Source organism: Lathamus discolor, chromosome 1, assembly GCF_037157495.1.
Source record: "Lathamus discolor isolate bLatDis1 chromosome 1, bLatDis1.hap1, whole genome shotgun sequence".
NCBI lineage: Eukaryota > Metazoa > Chordata > Aves > Psittaciformes > Psittacidae > Lathamus > Lathamus discolor.
The window spans coordinates 58,894,676-58,911,782 of NC_088884.1; the positions used below are offsets into that span (position 1 = coordinate 58,894,676).

The 17,107-nt window shown below is 41.2% G+C and overlaps 1 protein-coding gene across 1 annotated transcript in view; it reads left to right on the forward strand.

Annotated features, from left to right (window-relative positions):
- The first annotated feature begins 2,505 nt into the window (after positions 1-2,505).
- The window catches only part of PHF21B (PHD finger protein 21B), a 426,009-nt gene continuing 411,407 nt past the window's right edge, over positions 2,506-17,107 (forward strand). The window contains exons 1-3 of the mRNA XM_065672897.1: positions 2,506-2,668; positions 3,310-3,342; positions 3,626-3,691. Coding sequence (XP_065528969.1) covers positions 2,615-2,668; positions 3,310-3,342; positions 3,626-3,691 — 153 coding nt within the window. The 5' untranslated portion in view covers positions 2,506-2,614. The remainder of the gene's footprint in view (positions 2,669-3,309; positions 3,343-3,625; positions 3,692-17,107) is intronic.

Genomic DNA, 17,107 nt, shown 5'->3' on the forward strand with positions numbered 1-17,107 from the left:
CTGCCAGCATGTTATATCTCAAAGTTTTAATTACGGTATAGTTGATGTAAGTTGGTTTTGGTGCTATATTGGTGTCCTTAATTAGTTTTGTAATGAATTTAATTAGTTATTAAAATTGGCATCCAAGCACATCTGGAGGACAGTGGTGTTTTAAATAGTGGCTAATCATTTAGGGTGAGTTTCAACCTAATGTTTTAGTGCAGTTTAAATGAAATACCAGTGTTCAATCGTTGCGGGAATGGGAGTATGTATGCACCAAGGTTCTTGTCCCTAGCACTCCATCAGCTAACTCCTTGTTAAAACATGCCCTAAATTTTGACTGTCATTAATAGATTTATTCTGAGCATTATTTTTGGCTTCCAACCCCACTCTGGCCATGCGTTAAGACAACAGTAAATCTAACTGCAGAGCTGCTATTACTGCATAGAGAATACCGCAGCTGCATGGCAAACCATTGACTTCATATGAATTTGCACTGCCAGTTTAAATGTATTTTACAAAATTGACAGCAGGGTTGATGCTGGATCTGGCAGTGTCTGCCCATAGGACCTGAAGCTGGGTCACGTGTTTGTGGAACAGAAGTGGTGCATGCACACGTAAAGGTGATACCTTTCTGTCCGCACCTGATCTAGGCTTAATCAATGGTGCTGTGACCTGGTGACACGTGGATCTGTTGCAGACAGCCAAGAACTGTGGCTTGACTTGGATGAAATGGAATATCCACTTAAGCCAACCCTTCTGGTTTAAAGTCTTTCTGCTGTTATTTAGTAACTAAACTGAGGCTGTGGCTCCTGCCATCCATCCCCCCAGCAGCAAGTTTGTTTACAGAGTGGGTTGCATGATGAGTATGCCACACTTCCCATCCCTTGCCCCTTTAGCTACAGCAACTTGCTTGTGCGCTCAGCTGCAGACCTGAAAACAGTTTGCCCACCAGAAAAGTGTTTTAGCTCCTCTAAACCCACTTTGCTTTTTAACGTGACCCAGGTATGACGTCCCGTTTTGGGATGCGAGGACACCAGCTGTTGGGCTGGGAACAACCCAGGGGTGCAGCAGCTTCTTCTGGTGAACTGTAGGAGAGTATGGGGTGAGCGGGGAACAATTTCATCCCGATCCGCTGCCAAGAGAATTCCCTCCCTGTTTCCTGAAGTTGTGCGTTGAGCTGGCTGAGACCCCACTCGGTGCCGAAGCCGCGACCTCCTGTAGGTGCCGGTTGTGCCACGCACTGCCCCGCTTCCCCGGGGCTGCTCGGGGAGGTTTTTTGGGGGTGAAGGTTTTGGGGAAGTTGTTTTGGGGGAAGCAGGCGCCCCAGGGGCGGGCACGGGTCCCTCACCAGCGGCGGGCACACCCCGTCCCCGCACCCTGCGGCGGGACGGGCTGAAGAACGGCTTCCTGGTTCGCGGCTAATCCCATGCCGGCTGGGACGGGGAAGTACAAAACCGGGAGAAGTGGGGCGAGGAGCAGCAGAGTACCCGGAGAAGATGGAGGGGAGGGGGCCGCGTGTATGAAACGGGACTGGCACAAACTTCCCCCTCCGCAGCCGCTGGGACCTGCCTCTCCCCAAGCTGCCGGCGGGGTCCCTCCTTCCGCCCCAAGAACAGGCCTTTTCACGTGGGAGTGCGGTAACAGTACGGCCTCGGAGCGGCCCCGGTGGCGGCGGCAAGCCTGACGCGATCGGGGGGAACAGCGTGTTTGGGGGGGGGGGGGGCTCGCCCCGCCCCTCTCCCAGCGGGCCCACAACCTGGGGGGGGGAGCGAGGGCGCGCGCGCGCGCCGCCACTTTGTTGTTCACTCGCCTACCGCCGCGGCGGCGGCGGCGGCGGGGTGAAGGCGCATGCGCGGGCCGCAAGCCTTCACTCCCCCCTCGTCCATCCGGGCACCAGTGCCGAATTAGCATTGACAGCCGAGGCACAACTTTTCTCCCCAGGCAAAGTGAAATCAAGGCGCGCACTCCGAGGAAATATAGTCCCTCCCGTTCCCAGCCCTTTGCCGTCCCCATTGGCGGCGGGAGGCGGTGGAACGGCTGCGGGGCGGAGCGGGGGAGGAGGCGGCGGAGGGGGGAGTGTGGGAGTGGGGGGGGTTGGCGCGGGGGCGCGCGGGCGGGGGCGCCGGGGGGAGGGGCCCCCCCTACTTTGGCGGAAAGTGAGTGATGAGTCTGTGTCCCCAGCAAAGAGGCAAAGAACTTGCTTTGCAGACTGAGTAGTTGTTTCTTTCGACTGTTGTTGTCGCTTTTTCCTTTTTTTTTTTTTTAATTATTATTATTGCCAGTCCTTTTTATTTTTTTAACTTTTTAATTATTTTTTCCTGGTCTTTCTTTCCTTTTTTTATTCTTCCTTTTTTTAATTACTTCCTATTTTTTCCCGTGGAGGGAGGGGTGGCTGCCTGGCAGCGGGTCGGTTGCAAAAAGCGAGAGAGAGGAGAAAAAAAAAAAAGCCAAAAAAAAAAAAAAAAGCCAAAAAAAAAAAAAAAAGAAGCAAAAGAAAAAAAGGAAAGAAAGGGAGGAGAAAAAAAAAAAAGCCAAACCAAACCAAACCAAAAACCAAACCAAACAAACAAACAAAAAAAAAAACTTCATTCGGATCTGAAAGTGGCAGGAAAGTGCCTGGCAAGTTGCAGGGATGGAGCTACACAGCTTGCAAGAGGCGTTAAAAGTGGAAATCCAATGTCATCAGGTAAAAAAAATACCAACAATAAAATTATAAGCAAATAAAAAATGCTCTCGTATCCCCGGCGCTTTTGAGAGGGAGAGGAGGATCGGAAGGGAGCCCGTGGTGCATGCTTACCAAGTAGCCTTCGCTTCTTGTCGCAGGGTCTATCGATCAGGGGAGGGGGGCAGCGGGGCCGGAGCCGCGGCCGGGGCGGCGGAGGCGGGGGGTGTCGAGGCCGCGGCGGGGCCCCCCCCGGCCCCCCGCGGCAATGGCGAGCACTTCGCCAAAGTAGTTTTGCGGCTTGTTTGGCTGAGTTTTGGTTTGGGGTTTTTGTGTGTGTGTGTATGTGGTGTGTGTTGTGGAGATGCGGAGTTAACGTTGCGGTCGGTGATAGTGCTGAGTGTGTGTGCGTGAGTGTGAGTGAGTGTGTGCGTGTGTGCGAGTGTGTGTGTGTGTGTTGGAGAGATTAGGACGAGACTTGAATATTTATGAGCTTTGCTTGAAACTGACTCGCAGTGTTTACTTGCCTCTTTGTTCCTTACCCCCCTCCCTCCCCCGTCCACACACATACATACATTTAAAAAAAATCCATTAAACTTGAAACAGTTTCTAATTCCTCCTTTTTTTGGGGGTGATTTTTTTTTTTTTTTTTTTTTTTTTTTTAGAAACTAGTTGCACAGATGAAGCAAGATCCACAGGTAAATGCAGATCGTTTTTTTTCTCTTATTCAGTATTTTATCCCTGCTGTAATAAGCGCAGTTGTGCTGGGACAGCAGGATGAGAAACTTTATCAGTAAGAGATCTCATTTTGTAGCCTGCACTGAGCTTTCTTACTAAGGAGGGTGTTTTGTGTGTGCATGCTTTCGTACGGCTTTGGTGGAATGGTTTTGCCTTTGAACAATTTCTAGATCGCAAGTTTATTCATTACAGGGGTTAGTTTACACTTTGCTTTTAATATGCATCTTGTTGCCGTTTTTGCAGAACGGGGATCTTAAGAAACAAATCCATGAAAGGCAATCAAGAATAGCAGCTCTTAATGAGAAACAAGTAAGGAACAGATCGATTCAGTTGTGTTTGGTTTTTTTCTTGTTTTTACAATGCACTATCTAAACATCCGAAAAGTGTCTGCGTTAGCTGAAAAATACCGACAGCAGGGAATATAACATCCATTTTCCTAAGCGTAAAGTAAGAAAATGCATGTTTTCAAAATGAGGTTGGAGTCTCGGATGTCTTGCTGGGGGAAGGAATGATTTTAGTACTAGTAGTAGAAAGATAAGCAGTAGTTAAAACGTAAAAAAAAAAAAAAATAAAAAAAAAAATGAGGCGTCCATTTTGAGTTGGTCGACATGTTTTAGGAATATGGAAAATTCTCCTGTCTTGGGCTACTTTGTGCACTTCCGTGTAATGTGCAGAGCAAGAGTTGGGAGGGAGGAGGCTGGAGCCGAGTTAGGAGCCATTGCTGGGTTTGATTACAAAACTGATTTTTATTGATCACTTTATTTTCTTTCTTTTCTTCTTCTTCTTTTTTTCCTCCCCACTTGCCTTTCTCTTCCCTTGGTCTGATCTGACGTGTTAGATTTTGATTCGAGTTCACTTAGGCACTTTCACTTTTCCCCCCCTTCCAAAAATATGAATAAAAACAGATTAACCTGTTTCAGTTGCCAGGGGAAAAAAAAAAAAATACATAAAACGGGGGAGGGGAACAAAACAAACCAGAAACCTCCCTCCCTCCCCCCCTCTCCCTTTCCCCCTTCCCTCCCCAAACTTTCTCGTCCCTCTTTTTGTGCCGAGTGACCCCCGGGACCGCTGCTCCGCCCGTGACCCGCTCCCCGCCCCCCGGGAGGAAAGTTGCCGGGCGCGGCGGGGGGCGGCGGGCGTTCAGCACCGCGGACAGCGGCCGCCGCCGCCGTGCACACACTCACGCCCGCACACTCGCGTTCACACTCACCGAACTATCCTCACCCCCTCCCCCCGGGCCCCTGTCCCCACTTCCAGGACTTGCAGTGCACGAAGTGCAGTTGACAAAGCCAGTAGGAGATCTGTTTGAGCCACCCCCACCTCGGGGTTAACTTTCCCTCTCCACCCCCCCGCTCCTTATGCCCCCCTCCCCTGGGGGCCGGCGCGGCAGTGCTGAGCTCCCCTCCCCGTCCCTCGGCTCCCGGCCCCGCGGGCGGCGGGAGCGAGCGCGGTTCCACCGGAATGCAGCAGCCCTTTCAGCACCGGGGCCGGGGACAGCGCCCGCTGGGCGCCGCGCTGCCAGCCCCACAGCCACCGCCTCCTCCCCGGCCAGGGACCTCCGGGGGGAGGCGGAGGGGCACGTGTGCGATTCCACCCGTTTTCTCCCCTTCTTTTTTCCCCTGATTTTGTTTTGTTTTGTTTTGCCGGAGTTGTGGTTAAAGTTGAAAAGTGGTCCGTGCATATATAATCTTTGCCCATAGGTGATAGTGATTATATGCCACCCTTTTCCTTCCAGTTTATTGTAATCAGAATTTGTCAGCACTCTCAATTTGGTAGTGGAAGCTTCCATTTTGTGAGGAAGGGGTGTTGGTTTCTTCTAACATGGAGAAAAGTCTGCAGAGTTTGAAGGTGGGGGATGGGGCCCCATTCATGCTGAACATTACCATTTTGATTGCTTTGATGCCATTTTTGGAGGGGGGAGGGGATAGAATACCCTACTCAGCAGAGCACAAAGATATTTAATCACTGTATAGAATCAAATCAGATACTTTCTTTTTTAAAGCAAATCTGACACTACGTGATAGCTAAGGGCTGTTAGTCCTTTTTTTGCAGTGTAAACCAGCAAGTTGTTGAGTCTAATACTACTATACTGAGTAGAAGATTTTTTTTTTTAAACAAGGTAACAGCCTTTACTGCAACAATACATCTTTATGTGTTCTTTCTTCAATATGGAAATAGTTTTACTGTTCTAAGTGGGTATTTAGAACATACATTTGATCATTTTCCCCTGTATTGTAGCAACTATTTCAAGGCTGTTTAAATTTTTATGATCATAGTAAATGAGAAGCTATTTATTATGTGTCATGTTGGAATTTAGATAAGGCAGAGAGACACATTTGAAAATACAGTTTGAATGTTCTGATTCAGTTCCGTGAAAAAGGTTTTTGCTAAGCTTGCACAACGTATTTATGTATAATCTAAACTAACTAGTAAGTAGTGGTTGTATATTTATGACTTGCCCTTCTCATAACCTTATAAATAAATCTATAAACTATGAAGTAATTAAACATAAAAATACTAAAATTCTGTAAACAGCCTATTTGGCCTAGCAGGAAACTACTGGTTTTAGGCAAAGACCTAGATTTTTTTTTTACTGATTTTGTCATCCTGTGCAACAGGAACGTATAAATAAGAGACTGGCTGGTTGTGTGGTGTCCTTTTGCTCCAGACTGCCACCTCTGGAGGTCTAAACTGAAATCTTTCTTGGGTCACAAGTGAAATGAGTGTGGAGGTCTTAGCCTTTGACCAAGTCATAAAATGCTGGTGTAACTTTGCAGACTTGCTATAATTAGTAGTTGCTCGTTAGGTAATGGCTTATAAATGAACTAGCGGTCCTTGAGGGCATGCAGGAGGTGCACTGAAGGCTACTGAGACAATAGATGGGCTAAGGTTGGAGCCTTTTAGAGGCATCAAGCTCTCACTTTTGTGGCTATACCAAAACACTTAAGCAGGCAATGTAAGTAGGGAGGTTATTTTTACATAAGTATTTACATTCCTTCTCTTTTTGCCCCCCCCCCCCCCCGAAGATTTGTTTAGGCACAACTAATTCATAATTCAATAATGTATACCTTTGATTGTGCATGCTCTGAATACAAAAGATGCTAAAACTGCATTTCAATTAAACTGCACATGTGGATGATGAAACAGATAGTAAAATGAATGGATGATCACATCATCCACATCTGTTAGAAATACAGCAGGAGTGAGGGTTGTCTTTCAGTACCCCTATTCATCAGTTTTCCATTGTAGTCATTGGCATTTCTGGCAATATTACCTTTTCTTGAAAGCTTCAAAGACAGAAAGGACTGAATGACAAACTCAACTTTTGGTGAATGAGGTAAATGTATAAAGTAGACTTTTATGCACAGTTGGATTTTAAGTTGCAACCTAATTAAGGATCCCTGGCCAGCCACTGATATTTTATGTTGGTTGTTTAGAGAAATATGGAATTAAATGCAGTTTTAATATTTTCTTGGTGCTTTCAAATAAGCGCCACAGAGCCATCATTTTCATTATTGAAATGATGCAGCTTCAGTCAATACTTAATTTGGCATCCAACTCAGAAAGACAAAAGTTAGACTTTTGTTAGTAGAGTATCTTTCATCTGCTATAGTTTTGATGAATTGTAATAGCATTTGAGAGTGGGTTACCTCTTCTTTAACAAGATATGATGTGTGAAGACTCCATTAGTTGGTCCAGTGGTTTTACACCTTCAATCTATAGCACATGCAGAGCAGCGGTAACATTTTTATCTAAATTGTCAAGCAACAAGCATTTATATGTAAATAAAAGAGCTATCATAAGAGCCAGCATTGGCCTTAAAGCACACCAGAGGTGCTCTGCTGCATGTGATTCTTGCTTTCTTTATGTCCTTAAAGAGTCATTAAGGGTCTTTTAATTTTAGAAAGTTGCCTCTCATTAATTGTTAAGATAAACAAATACACAAACCTTTAACCTCCAGTCAGAAGTTACTTGTTACTGATACAAGCATTAGGTGGTAAGCCAGGTCTTAAAAATTAACAATGAGCATGTGTGGGCTACTATATTTTCAACTGCGATGAACTCTGAATTCAGACAGCCTGTCCTAGAGCGCAGTAATAAAAATATGTCTTCCTGAAAGACATTATGTGTATGCCATTCACTTATGCACTGCCTCATTTCTTTATCATAATTTACTATCTATGCAGAAAATCAACATTAGTGTCAGGCGGACTTTCCCTGTGTTATTGCTGGTTTGTATTTTTTGGTAGTATATCTGAAATGAAATCGCTGACTGTATTTTGCCTGCGGTGATCACCAGCAAAGCCTGTTTGTGGAAAGTGTTAGACTTCTTAAAATTTAAGTACAGTTCTTATGCAAGTTGTTGGAAACGATTTAGCTCAAGATGTCTGGTTTTACTGATGTTGTATCTTTGGCTGGAAGAAAAGGAGAAAGTGTGTTTTTGGTTTGTTGAAATTCATGCTGTGCTGTGCCTGGAAATGGCAGCATTGTTTACCCATGTTAAAGGGTAAATTATTGGTATTTGCCAAAGCTCAGTATTTCATACAGCTGGGTACTTGCAAAATTGTTGAAGTAAAAAAAGGTTATAAGCTTCAGTGAGAACTGAAGTAAAGCCTGAAAGGCATTTCCAAATCAAGTTGAACCTAATGTCAAACTCTGTCCCAAGGTACACACAGCACTCCCGTTTGTTGTGGCAAGAATTGCATCTATGTATGACTTGCTGAAGTCGAGGGAGACAGGGTGATGAGCTCCTAGTTGAAGTATTAAACTTTTCAATCAATGCATTGAGTCCTTAAACACAAAGACAGCAGGTATTAAATATGGACTTGACTTTGCAGTTCTTCTGCACATTGAGGTCTTGCTGAGTTTGCTGGGAAGTCTGAACAACTGCAGAATCAAATGAAACTTACGGCATCAAAGTAAAGATTAGTTCTGGATTGTAATTCCGAAAGCGTCAATTCCTTTTTATTTATTTTTTTTTTTAAGTGCTAGAATCAGCTAGTAATTTATTGGTTGCTTTTGCTATCTGTAGAAAAAGTGACAAAACTAGGGAAGAATTTGCCTTCATCTCCTTGGAGAAGAAACTTGCATAATGGCAATCCTAGCATTCTGTTTGTGCTTTCAGTAGCATTTCATACTGGGGAAAGGGGATAATAAAGGACATTTTCGTAGAGGTGGAACACAGTGGAAAGATGTATACTTGTGGCTTTCTGTCTTCTGTTAGGTTGCCCTTGTAAGATTCATGGGAATTGCACATCTGTATGAAAATATGTACTGGAGGTGGTTAGAACCGCCTTTTGTTTGGTAGCTGCTTGACTGGCATGTGAAATGCTATTTCATTCCAGCATTTTTCTTTGACTCTACATTTTTCTGTACTTGTACAGTATATCACTTGGCAGGGCTAAGAGTTGAAAAGTAAATGTTACATTCATTCTAACCATTTTAAAGAGTTCACTTTGATATTTTAGCCACTTAAAACACCTGCTGTCAGAACAGTACAATTGATTTCAATTAACTTTGAATTTCTTCAATAAGATGACTCTTATAATAACTCCAGTAATCCCATGATGCCTCATTAGAGGAGCTGGCTATGATGATTATCCCTGTGATTTAGCAATTTTTTCCTAACAGTGCCTTTGTCTATTCAGAAAAAGGAATTATGCCAACAATACCTTTTTATATCACTTCTGATTTTACACTAACAGTACTTGCTACCTGTTACGCATTGTAAAGTATCTAATTTATACTTGCAGGAAACAGGTATTTGTTCAGATGTACACAATACATCCCCTTTGAAAGGGGAGACCCTTTCAGAGAAACTCGACATAGAGTTTTGTATAGGAACTCTACGTCTCAGAGTTAGAATTTATTTTAGTTTTTCAGTACACACAGTTACACAGTTAAAAGTGGTGCTTCTCCAGGAGTCTTTGTCTAGACCTCTGGTTTAACGGAACAAATTCTCCACTGGTTTGTGCCATGTATGCAGCTTACCCAGAGCAGTGTATCACATCAGGCATTTATACCAGTTCACCTTGCTTCAGGATCTTGTCCATGGACTCATTCTGCTTGTGGAAGAGAAGGGGAATATGTCTCTAAATGTCTTCTTTCCATAGCATGGTGCTAGAGAAGGGTTTTGAATGGTAATTTTAACTCACATTTTCAGTAGGGTACTGCATCACTCTAAGCACTTCTGGTATGTTCTAGTAGAGAAAATCTCTTTTCATCTCATTCCAGATTTGATTTTCAAGTTGAAAGCATGAAGGCGTATAAAGGCACGTTAATACAGAGTTACTTTTAACTTTTCTCTCTATGCCTTTCTCTTTGTGATCAAAGATAAAATATGCAGTATTTTTGTACTTGATTATAAAATTATACCTTCCTCTCCCCTCCGTCCCCCAAAACAAAATCTGAAGCATCAACACAATTTCTAATCAATAGAGTTAAAGGGTAGAAGTTTGCAAATCAATAAGACATGGCTGTGGTAAATGGTGTATGTGTGGTCATGATGTCAAGGAGGGCAATTTGTACACACTGAGTAGTTGGACATAAAGGAAGTATGAGAATGGGCTGCAAGTTTAAGATAAGAACAAAGAAGAACAAAAAAAAAAAAGCTACAAAGAATTGGACTAATTGAAATGCAGATTTGTCTTTCTGCCATGAAAGTAGATGGTTATTTCAGCCTAACAGACTGGTATTTGGTTTATCCAATCCTCATAGCTGAATCACCTTAACCGCACTTCCCTTGTGTGCATGGATATAAATGTATGGGTTGTTGTGGGTTGGTTGTTTGGGTTGGGTTGGTTTGGGTTGTTTGCTGTTGCTTCTTTTTTTTACTTAAGGTGCTACTACTTTTATTTGGAAATGTTCTCCTTGAGCCAAAATGTACCTCCTTAAACATGCTTCCCCCCCACTTTTTTTTTTTTTTTTGATTCAGCTACTTATTGTTATGTAGTAGCAATTTCCAGAGTGTCATATGAAATTGCTGATGCGGCTTAGTTCTAGCTACAACCTGCGACTGTCAATAGTAAGCATCTATTGAAATCTAATATATACCACAGGGCTTTTTTGCACGTGTACAGGCAGACCCTTCTGGTTAATATATAGAAGAAGGGGAAGAATAGGAGGATGCGTTTTCTTTTTTTAACCCATGGAGAAGTTCAAAATGACCCTTTGACTGAATAAAAGTAAATCAGAGAACTGGCCCTAAATGTGGCTGCAGTAAAATCAAAACAATAACTACCTGGGAATTCTGTAGATATGATGGGTTGCGTTAATTTGAGGTTTTTACAGGCAATCTTATTTTTAGAGTTGAAATCTAGTCGTAAGAGCCTGGGCATTGAAGCTGTGGCAAGAACAGTGTGTTGGCCTGAAAGTTTGTCTGATTGCTTGCATTTAATCAAGAGAAACATACCGTTAAGTCTTGAAACAGAAGTTAGATCTGTGTAGTGTATAGGTTGTTTTCCTTTCCGCACTGATTTAACTTGATCATGTTGGTACTTTGTAATGTAGCTTACCTCTTACCCAGCAAGAAGGAATGGAATAGCCCTTCTGTGCAAACTCAGCTATCGATGAAAAATCGCACAAGGTTACAGAAAGTGAAAATGTGTATTACATTTTGATTAACATGAGTCAAGTGAGAATCACTGATACTTTTGACATGTGCAGAAATTAACCTGCATTTTCTGTAATTTTTCCATTTTTCTAAAGCGCTTTGAATCAGCTAAGATTGCCTAAAGATTTATTGGTGAACTGAAGCCTTCTTAAGAATGAGAAAGATGAGAGAAGCTTCCATTCTCAGAAACGTGCAGACTCTGTGTATAAATGTGCTTGTGTGTATGTGTGGTTGGGCGTGAGCATAAGGTCTTTCTCTTTGATATCATTCAGGCAGAAAGCCAATATGCGCATGTAAATGAGCCTGAAAATGTAATTAAAAATATATACATACTGGGGACTGTGATACAGAATTTAATATGAGATGCAGGTTACAAAGTGACAAGTAACATTTCCTATATAATCACTGATACTAACTCTCATCTGTGATTTATGCATCTCATGTGTTATTAAGTGCCGAACAGATAAATGCTGAAATTACTTCTTTAGATGCAATTTCACCACAAAGTATGCCTTGCCCATTCTTTTCCCTTCAACCAAAACAAAAGCCAAAATGCACCTACCATGAAAATGTTACTACGGAGACTAAAAGTATTTTATATAAGACGAGATAAAGACCTTTTTGATAACATATCTTTCCTGGCAATGAAAATGTGACAAAATAGTCTTATTTGTGTTAACATATTTAAGATCAAGGAAATTCTGAAAATTGTTAACATACATCTAGGAACTCATACACAGATGGAAAAGATAAAGTTTGCCAGGTGAAAGACATAAACAATCTTGGCCTTTACCTCAGTGTAGATAACAAAGGCTCACACATAAAAGCTTATATGAGAGGCATCTCAGAAACTCCAAACTTTGGGCAAGAAGCCAGTTTTCTTTGCCTGAAAGTATTTTCTAAAAGTTAAGTTAATGCTGGGTGCAGAAGCTGACATTTCTGCTCTCCAGCTTGGAAAGAAGCTACTTGGAAAAGCTTTATTTTGCATTTAAAAATACAAGTGGAACTCTGATGTGTTTCTATCAGCAGCTCCGTAGCCCATAAATATATACAACCTAAGCCAGTGCCTTATTTATGTTATTTTATTAACATTCTTTGCTGAGTGGGCTTGAATGGAGCACAATTTCTCATATAGCGGATCTAATTATAAACACAAGGGACAGAACCAAATAAGCAGTCTTTAAAGGGAAAAGAGTCTAGCAGCTTTGTTTAAAGTGTCCTTTAATGAACTTCTTTAGCAGCTTGTATCTTAGCAACACATTTTATTACATACCAGTGCGGGAGAAGCAGTTTACAGATGGAGTTGCACACAGTAATTTATTTCCCCCCCCTTTTCCCCCCCCCCCTTTTTTTTTTCTACTTCTCTGTGGTGACTCAACTGGAATGTGCAGAGTAGCTTTTCTAGCACTGATAGCTCACTCGAAATCCCTGATTGGTTCATTTGTATCTGTTCTGTTTTGTTAGTTGATGAAAAAGGCATTTAGTATGGTAAATGCATAGTGATTTTGCTTGCTCTTAGAAATTCAGATATGACTGTTTTAAATAGGCATGGATTTAAATTAAAAAACAACCCAAGGTTCTTTCAATGCACTTTTTAACTTGTATGTGTTCCACTCAGTGCTAGTCCTCGTTGCACACACAGGCGAGTTTTGAGATTTGTAGGTTATTTTCTCTCCTGTGTTGCACAGGATTATTTTAATCTGTCGTCTCTTCTCCTCTAAAACTAATTGGAATATAGCAGTGACAGGAATATTTGCAACCTTTTTTCTTTCTTCTTAGACAAAAACTGTCACTTAAACTGCAAATATACAAACAAATAACTGTTTTTTTAAGCCCAATTGAAATACTGCATTACTGTCACTCCTTCAAATGACCTATACTACTTATCTTTGTTGAAAGAAATACTTTTGTTCTCTCTGTTACTAATTGACGACCAAGTTCGGTTTGTATGTTTGAGTGAAAAAGTCTGTGAGTAGCTTTTTTCAATAGGGTCTGTTAAGGAATGCAGAACTACTGATTATTTGCATGACCAATAGAGTCTAGACTTCATTATTTTTTTCTCATAAAGGGGAAAAATGCCATTTATGAGCAAACAAAATACTATTCAGCCCAATTTACATTTTCTGCTGGCTAGGCAGGTGTAAATCCAGAAATATATTTCCCTGGAGTTACCCACAGTTTGCACTGCTATGATAAAAATCAGAATCTGGCCAGAGGGAGAGAAGCAGGTGAGAAGAGGAGAGGGCAGATGAAAGCAGTCCAGAGTGTTAGGAGAGCTCAAAGAAGATAGAGATTGTTGGTTTAGAGATACTGCTCTTGGGGATGGCTTCATTACACTTGTGTTAAGAGCTAATATGTTAGGATTTAATATTAAAAAGACAAAACCCATCAATTTCATAAAGTCCATTGGTATTTGCAAGTAGACAGGAGATGGTTTTGAGAGAGATTTAATTATTTATTTGCTTAACATTAGTAAAATCTAAATGTATTTCCAGTAACTGTCAAACTGTTGCGTTTCTTGAGTCTTTAGTTCAAAACAGAAATTTCTTCTCACTCTAAAATATGGATGGATAAATTTGACTCAGTTTTCTGGTTTCAGTATGTCAGGCAACAGTCTGCCTGTTATCCTCTTTGGATCTGCAATATCTCAGCCTTAATAAGAGCGTAGAAGAAGTCCTTTGAACTTCAAAAGCAGGAAGTGTGCCACAAATGGAGGAGTAAAAGACACAGTCCCACCTACCTTTAAAATGCTGTGATATTAGACCCAAAGCAGAAGGATGTCGTCTGAAGCCAAAAGTGATTAAGTTGCCATGTGATTAACTTACTTTTTTTCTTTTCCAATTCACTCCACTGTTTATTAACTTAAATTGGATTGAAAAAACTCTAAGCTGGGGAAATGCATCAGAATCTTGCACAATCACCAGGATTAATGATGACAGGCTGAACTGTCAAACAAGCTAAATCATGAAATTTGCAGTATTGCTAGACAAAGGGTTATATGTTTTTCTGCAGCTGTATTGGCCGTAACAGAAGGGACCGGCAGTTTCTGATTACAATTCATGTCCTGTCATGAGAAATAGTATTTACACTATGCACAACATTTGAAGACCATGTCTCAGGGTAATTTTTTTTTAATGTGGTAGCGCTGGGAATATTTAAGTGAGGTATAAAAGAAAGAGCCTTAACATCTTTAGAAATTTCCTTTGCAAATGTTGTGGTAACTGAACAAAATGAAGAACTTAATTATTTTCCAAAACATTTAGGAGGCAATTAGTAACCCGTGTATCAGATTGGCCAAAACAAACCAACCAGCTGCAGTTGTTCAGTTTTCCTTCAATAAAGAAAGAAAATACTGTTTTCTTTTTTCAGAAACACAAACATTTCCTGAAACTTCTTTAAGCCTCTGAGTGCTAGCACTACACCTCATTACAGAAGTACTTTTACTAAGGGAAACTTAAAGGAACTTCCGTCCCAAGATGAAGCAAAGACTCATTTATAAACAATGACAGCAGGAACAATAGAAATCTGAGTGCATTCTGCATGAATAATATAACTGAGGATTGTGAAAAGCCTATGATTTTCATATGCCAAACTCAGTGTGGGAGTGCAGCATTCAGCTGATTTTTCGACACTGGAGATTCATCCCTTCTCCCTCCCATGTGTATGTGTAAACATACACAGAGGACTAGCACTGATGATTAAAGAGAGTCATGAGCAGCTCCTATTCAGTGATGTTGAGACTTGGGTGTAAATTCATAACAACTGATGGAACTTAGGTTGAAATCTAGGCCAACACTTGGCTTTAATATATGCCTTAGGTGGGTGGAGGAAAGGCCAGAGACCTGTTTTAAGAACAGAGTTTGAGCGTCAGTCTATATTCTTGGCTGTGAGCCTGATTTCTGTTTGCATTCATGAGTTTTTAAGTCACAGAGCTTATGAGGCCTTCAGTATGAACTCATATTTCTGACACCTTTAATATGTCATTTTTATTTACGAGACTAAGTCTGGTTTTAAGCTTTGGGTTTCAGGCTTCTTGGTTGAAAAATTTTGTCTATAGTTGGTTATTTTCTCCTTTTTTCCTTTTGCATTTTCTTAATTAAAGTAATTCTGACTTTTCATTCTAAAGAGCTGAACTGTAAGCTCTTTGGATGTGGGTCTACCTTTGTCCTGTGTGTATTTAGTGCTTGGCTTAATGATATTGCCTTCCAGAACTCCCAGACCATAAGGTAATGCAAAGTGACTAATAAATTGAAGGCAATAGTAGCTGATGTTTTGCCATACACAGCAGCAGAATAAACTTTCCCAAAAACTCATCTTTGAATGTCTTTGCCAAATATGTTACAAATATAGAGCAAGCAAGCTGGAATTTTCCTGGCTTAGGCTTGCTGAGGCAGTCCTTTCCATTCACTGTTATGGATTGCTATCCTATAAAGATGTTCATAGTTTTATAGAAAATACTATATATATAGTTATTTTCTTAAAGTTGAGGAGTTGTGATTTTTTTTGCAGTTCAGTCCCTGGTTGCTCTTTGAAATTGCCACCTATTCAACTGATTGCTGTCAAATGGTAATGATGGATTTTGTAAGATGATCTGATGTCCTGAAAGCTGGGCTGAAATCTGCTAATGTATTTCCTGAAGGTCCTTCTACTGGCTGGCACTGTTCAGTTCTACTAGTGTTAGCAGTTTTGTTGGGTTCAGTTGAGAGCTGTGACTGTTGATACTTTCCAAGCATCTTGACCAGGTGGACTTAACTTCTTCCACCATCCCCAAGCTACTCTTTGTAAAAACAGGTCCTAAATTGGCTAACCAGTGTTACAAAGTTTTACTTGGTCCCTAAGATTCTTACTGATTCATTAAGCTAGTTTCAACTGAGGCCACTGTTAGTTTGCCTATGGTGTTTCTCTAAAGACTGGCTAAACCTTCAGATTTTTGGTATCACTTGCAGTAATTTCTTTTAAAAATAGTTTTGAAATGTAATCCAGGACAAAGTCAAAATTATAACTAGGCAAAAATTACTACATATTTACTTAATGATTCACTATTGCTTGAAAAAGATCTTCTGATCAGCAGATACTTATGTATTCATCAGCTGGGCTGTTGCAACCTATCATGTGAACGTATAAAGTTTTTCAGATGCATAGGTCTCACCAGATTGGACGCATACCTGACCTGAATTTTATTATGATGAAGATTCTGGACACAGCTGAGCTCTGAGCTCCTATAGTCTGCTGGGTTGTGATCCACTGAAGTATTTTTACCTTCCCAGGTTAAGGATCCATTAGGTAGGAACAATTCCTTCTAAGACATTACACTATTTCAGCTTAGAAGGGCTTGCAGTTAGTACTTGAAATGGAGTACTAGATGTTCGTTGGAATTTGGTTTGATATGCTGAATGTGCAATGAATCAGTCTAAACCAGAAATTATTTGATTGCTTTACAAGCCTATCCAATATTATTCTGAGATAACTGTCTTCTGTCTAGACTAAGAGCATCCAAAATGTTTGGGTGGTTTTTTTCCTGTTTTGTTTTGTGGTTTGTTTTTTTTAGTGGAAATGGCTTAGAAGGAGAAGTAGGCACAGAGATTTATGTTTCAAGGGCCAGATTCTGCCTAACTCAATTGTTTAGACATAAGCACCCTTTGTATTTTAGGGAGAAAAAGACCCTTCACCTGGCAGAAGAGGATTACAGACTGTACAGAGATCCAAACACTCAAAGAGAATGAGAAACAGGAGTAAGAGATGATATCTAAAATAAAGAGAGAAAAGCTTAAGCTTATGGGTTCTTTGTGAACACAACAGGGAAACCCCAGTATTGGGATGGGAGATCAAGAGGGATAGTTAAAAGTTTGAGATGGGAAGATGATTGTCTTTCCCATTTCCTCGCAAGCTGAGGAGCTTCTGTGGAGGAACATACCCATAGCTGGCATAAGTCTGAGCAGTTTCCACTTCCCACATTTCCTCTTGTCCCACAAGAAATAGAAGCTACCATTTTAAGCCTAATAAGCTACTGATAATAGGCAGAAATTCTGTTCTGCAAGTTTGATGCTAGATGGGGAGTTAAGACAAGGACTGGTATTTCTATGCACACTTTTCAGTCTTACTCTGTTTATTTG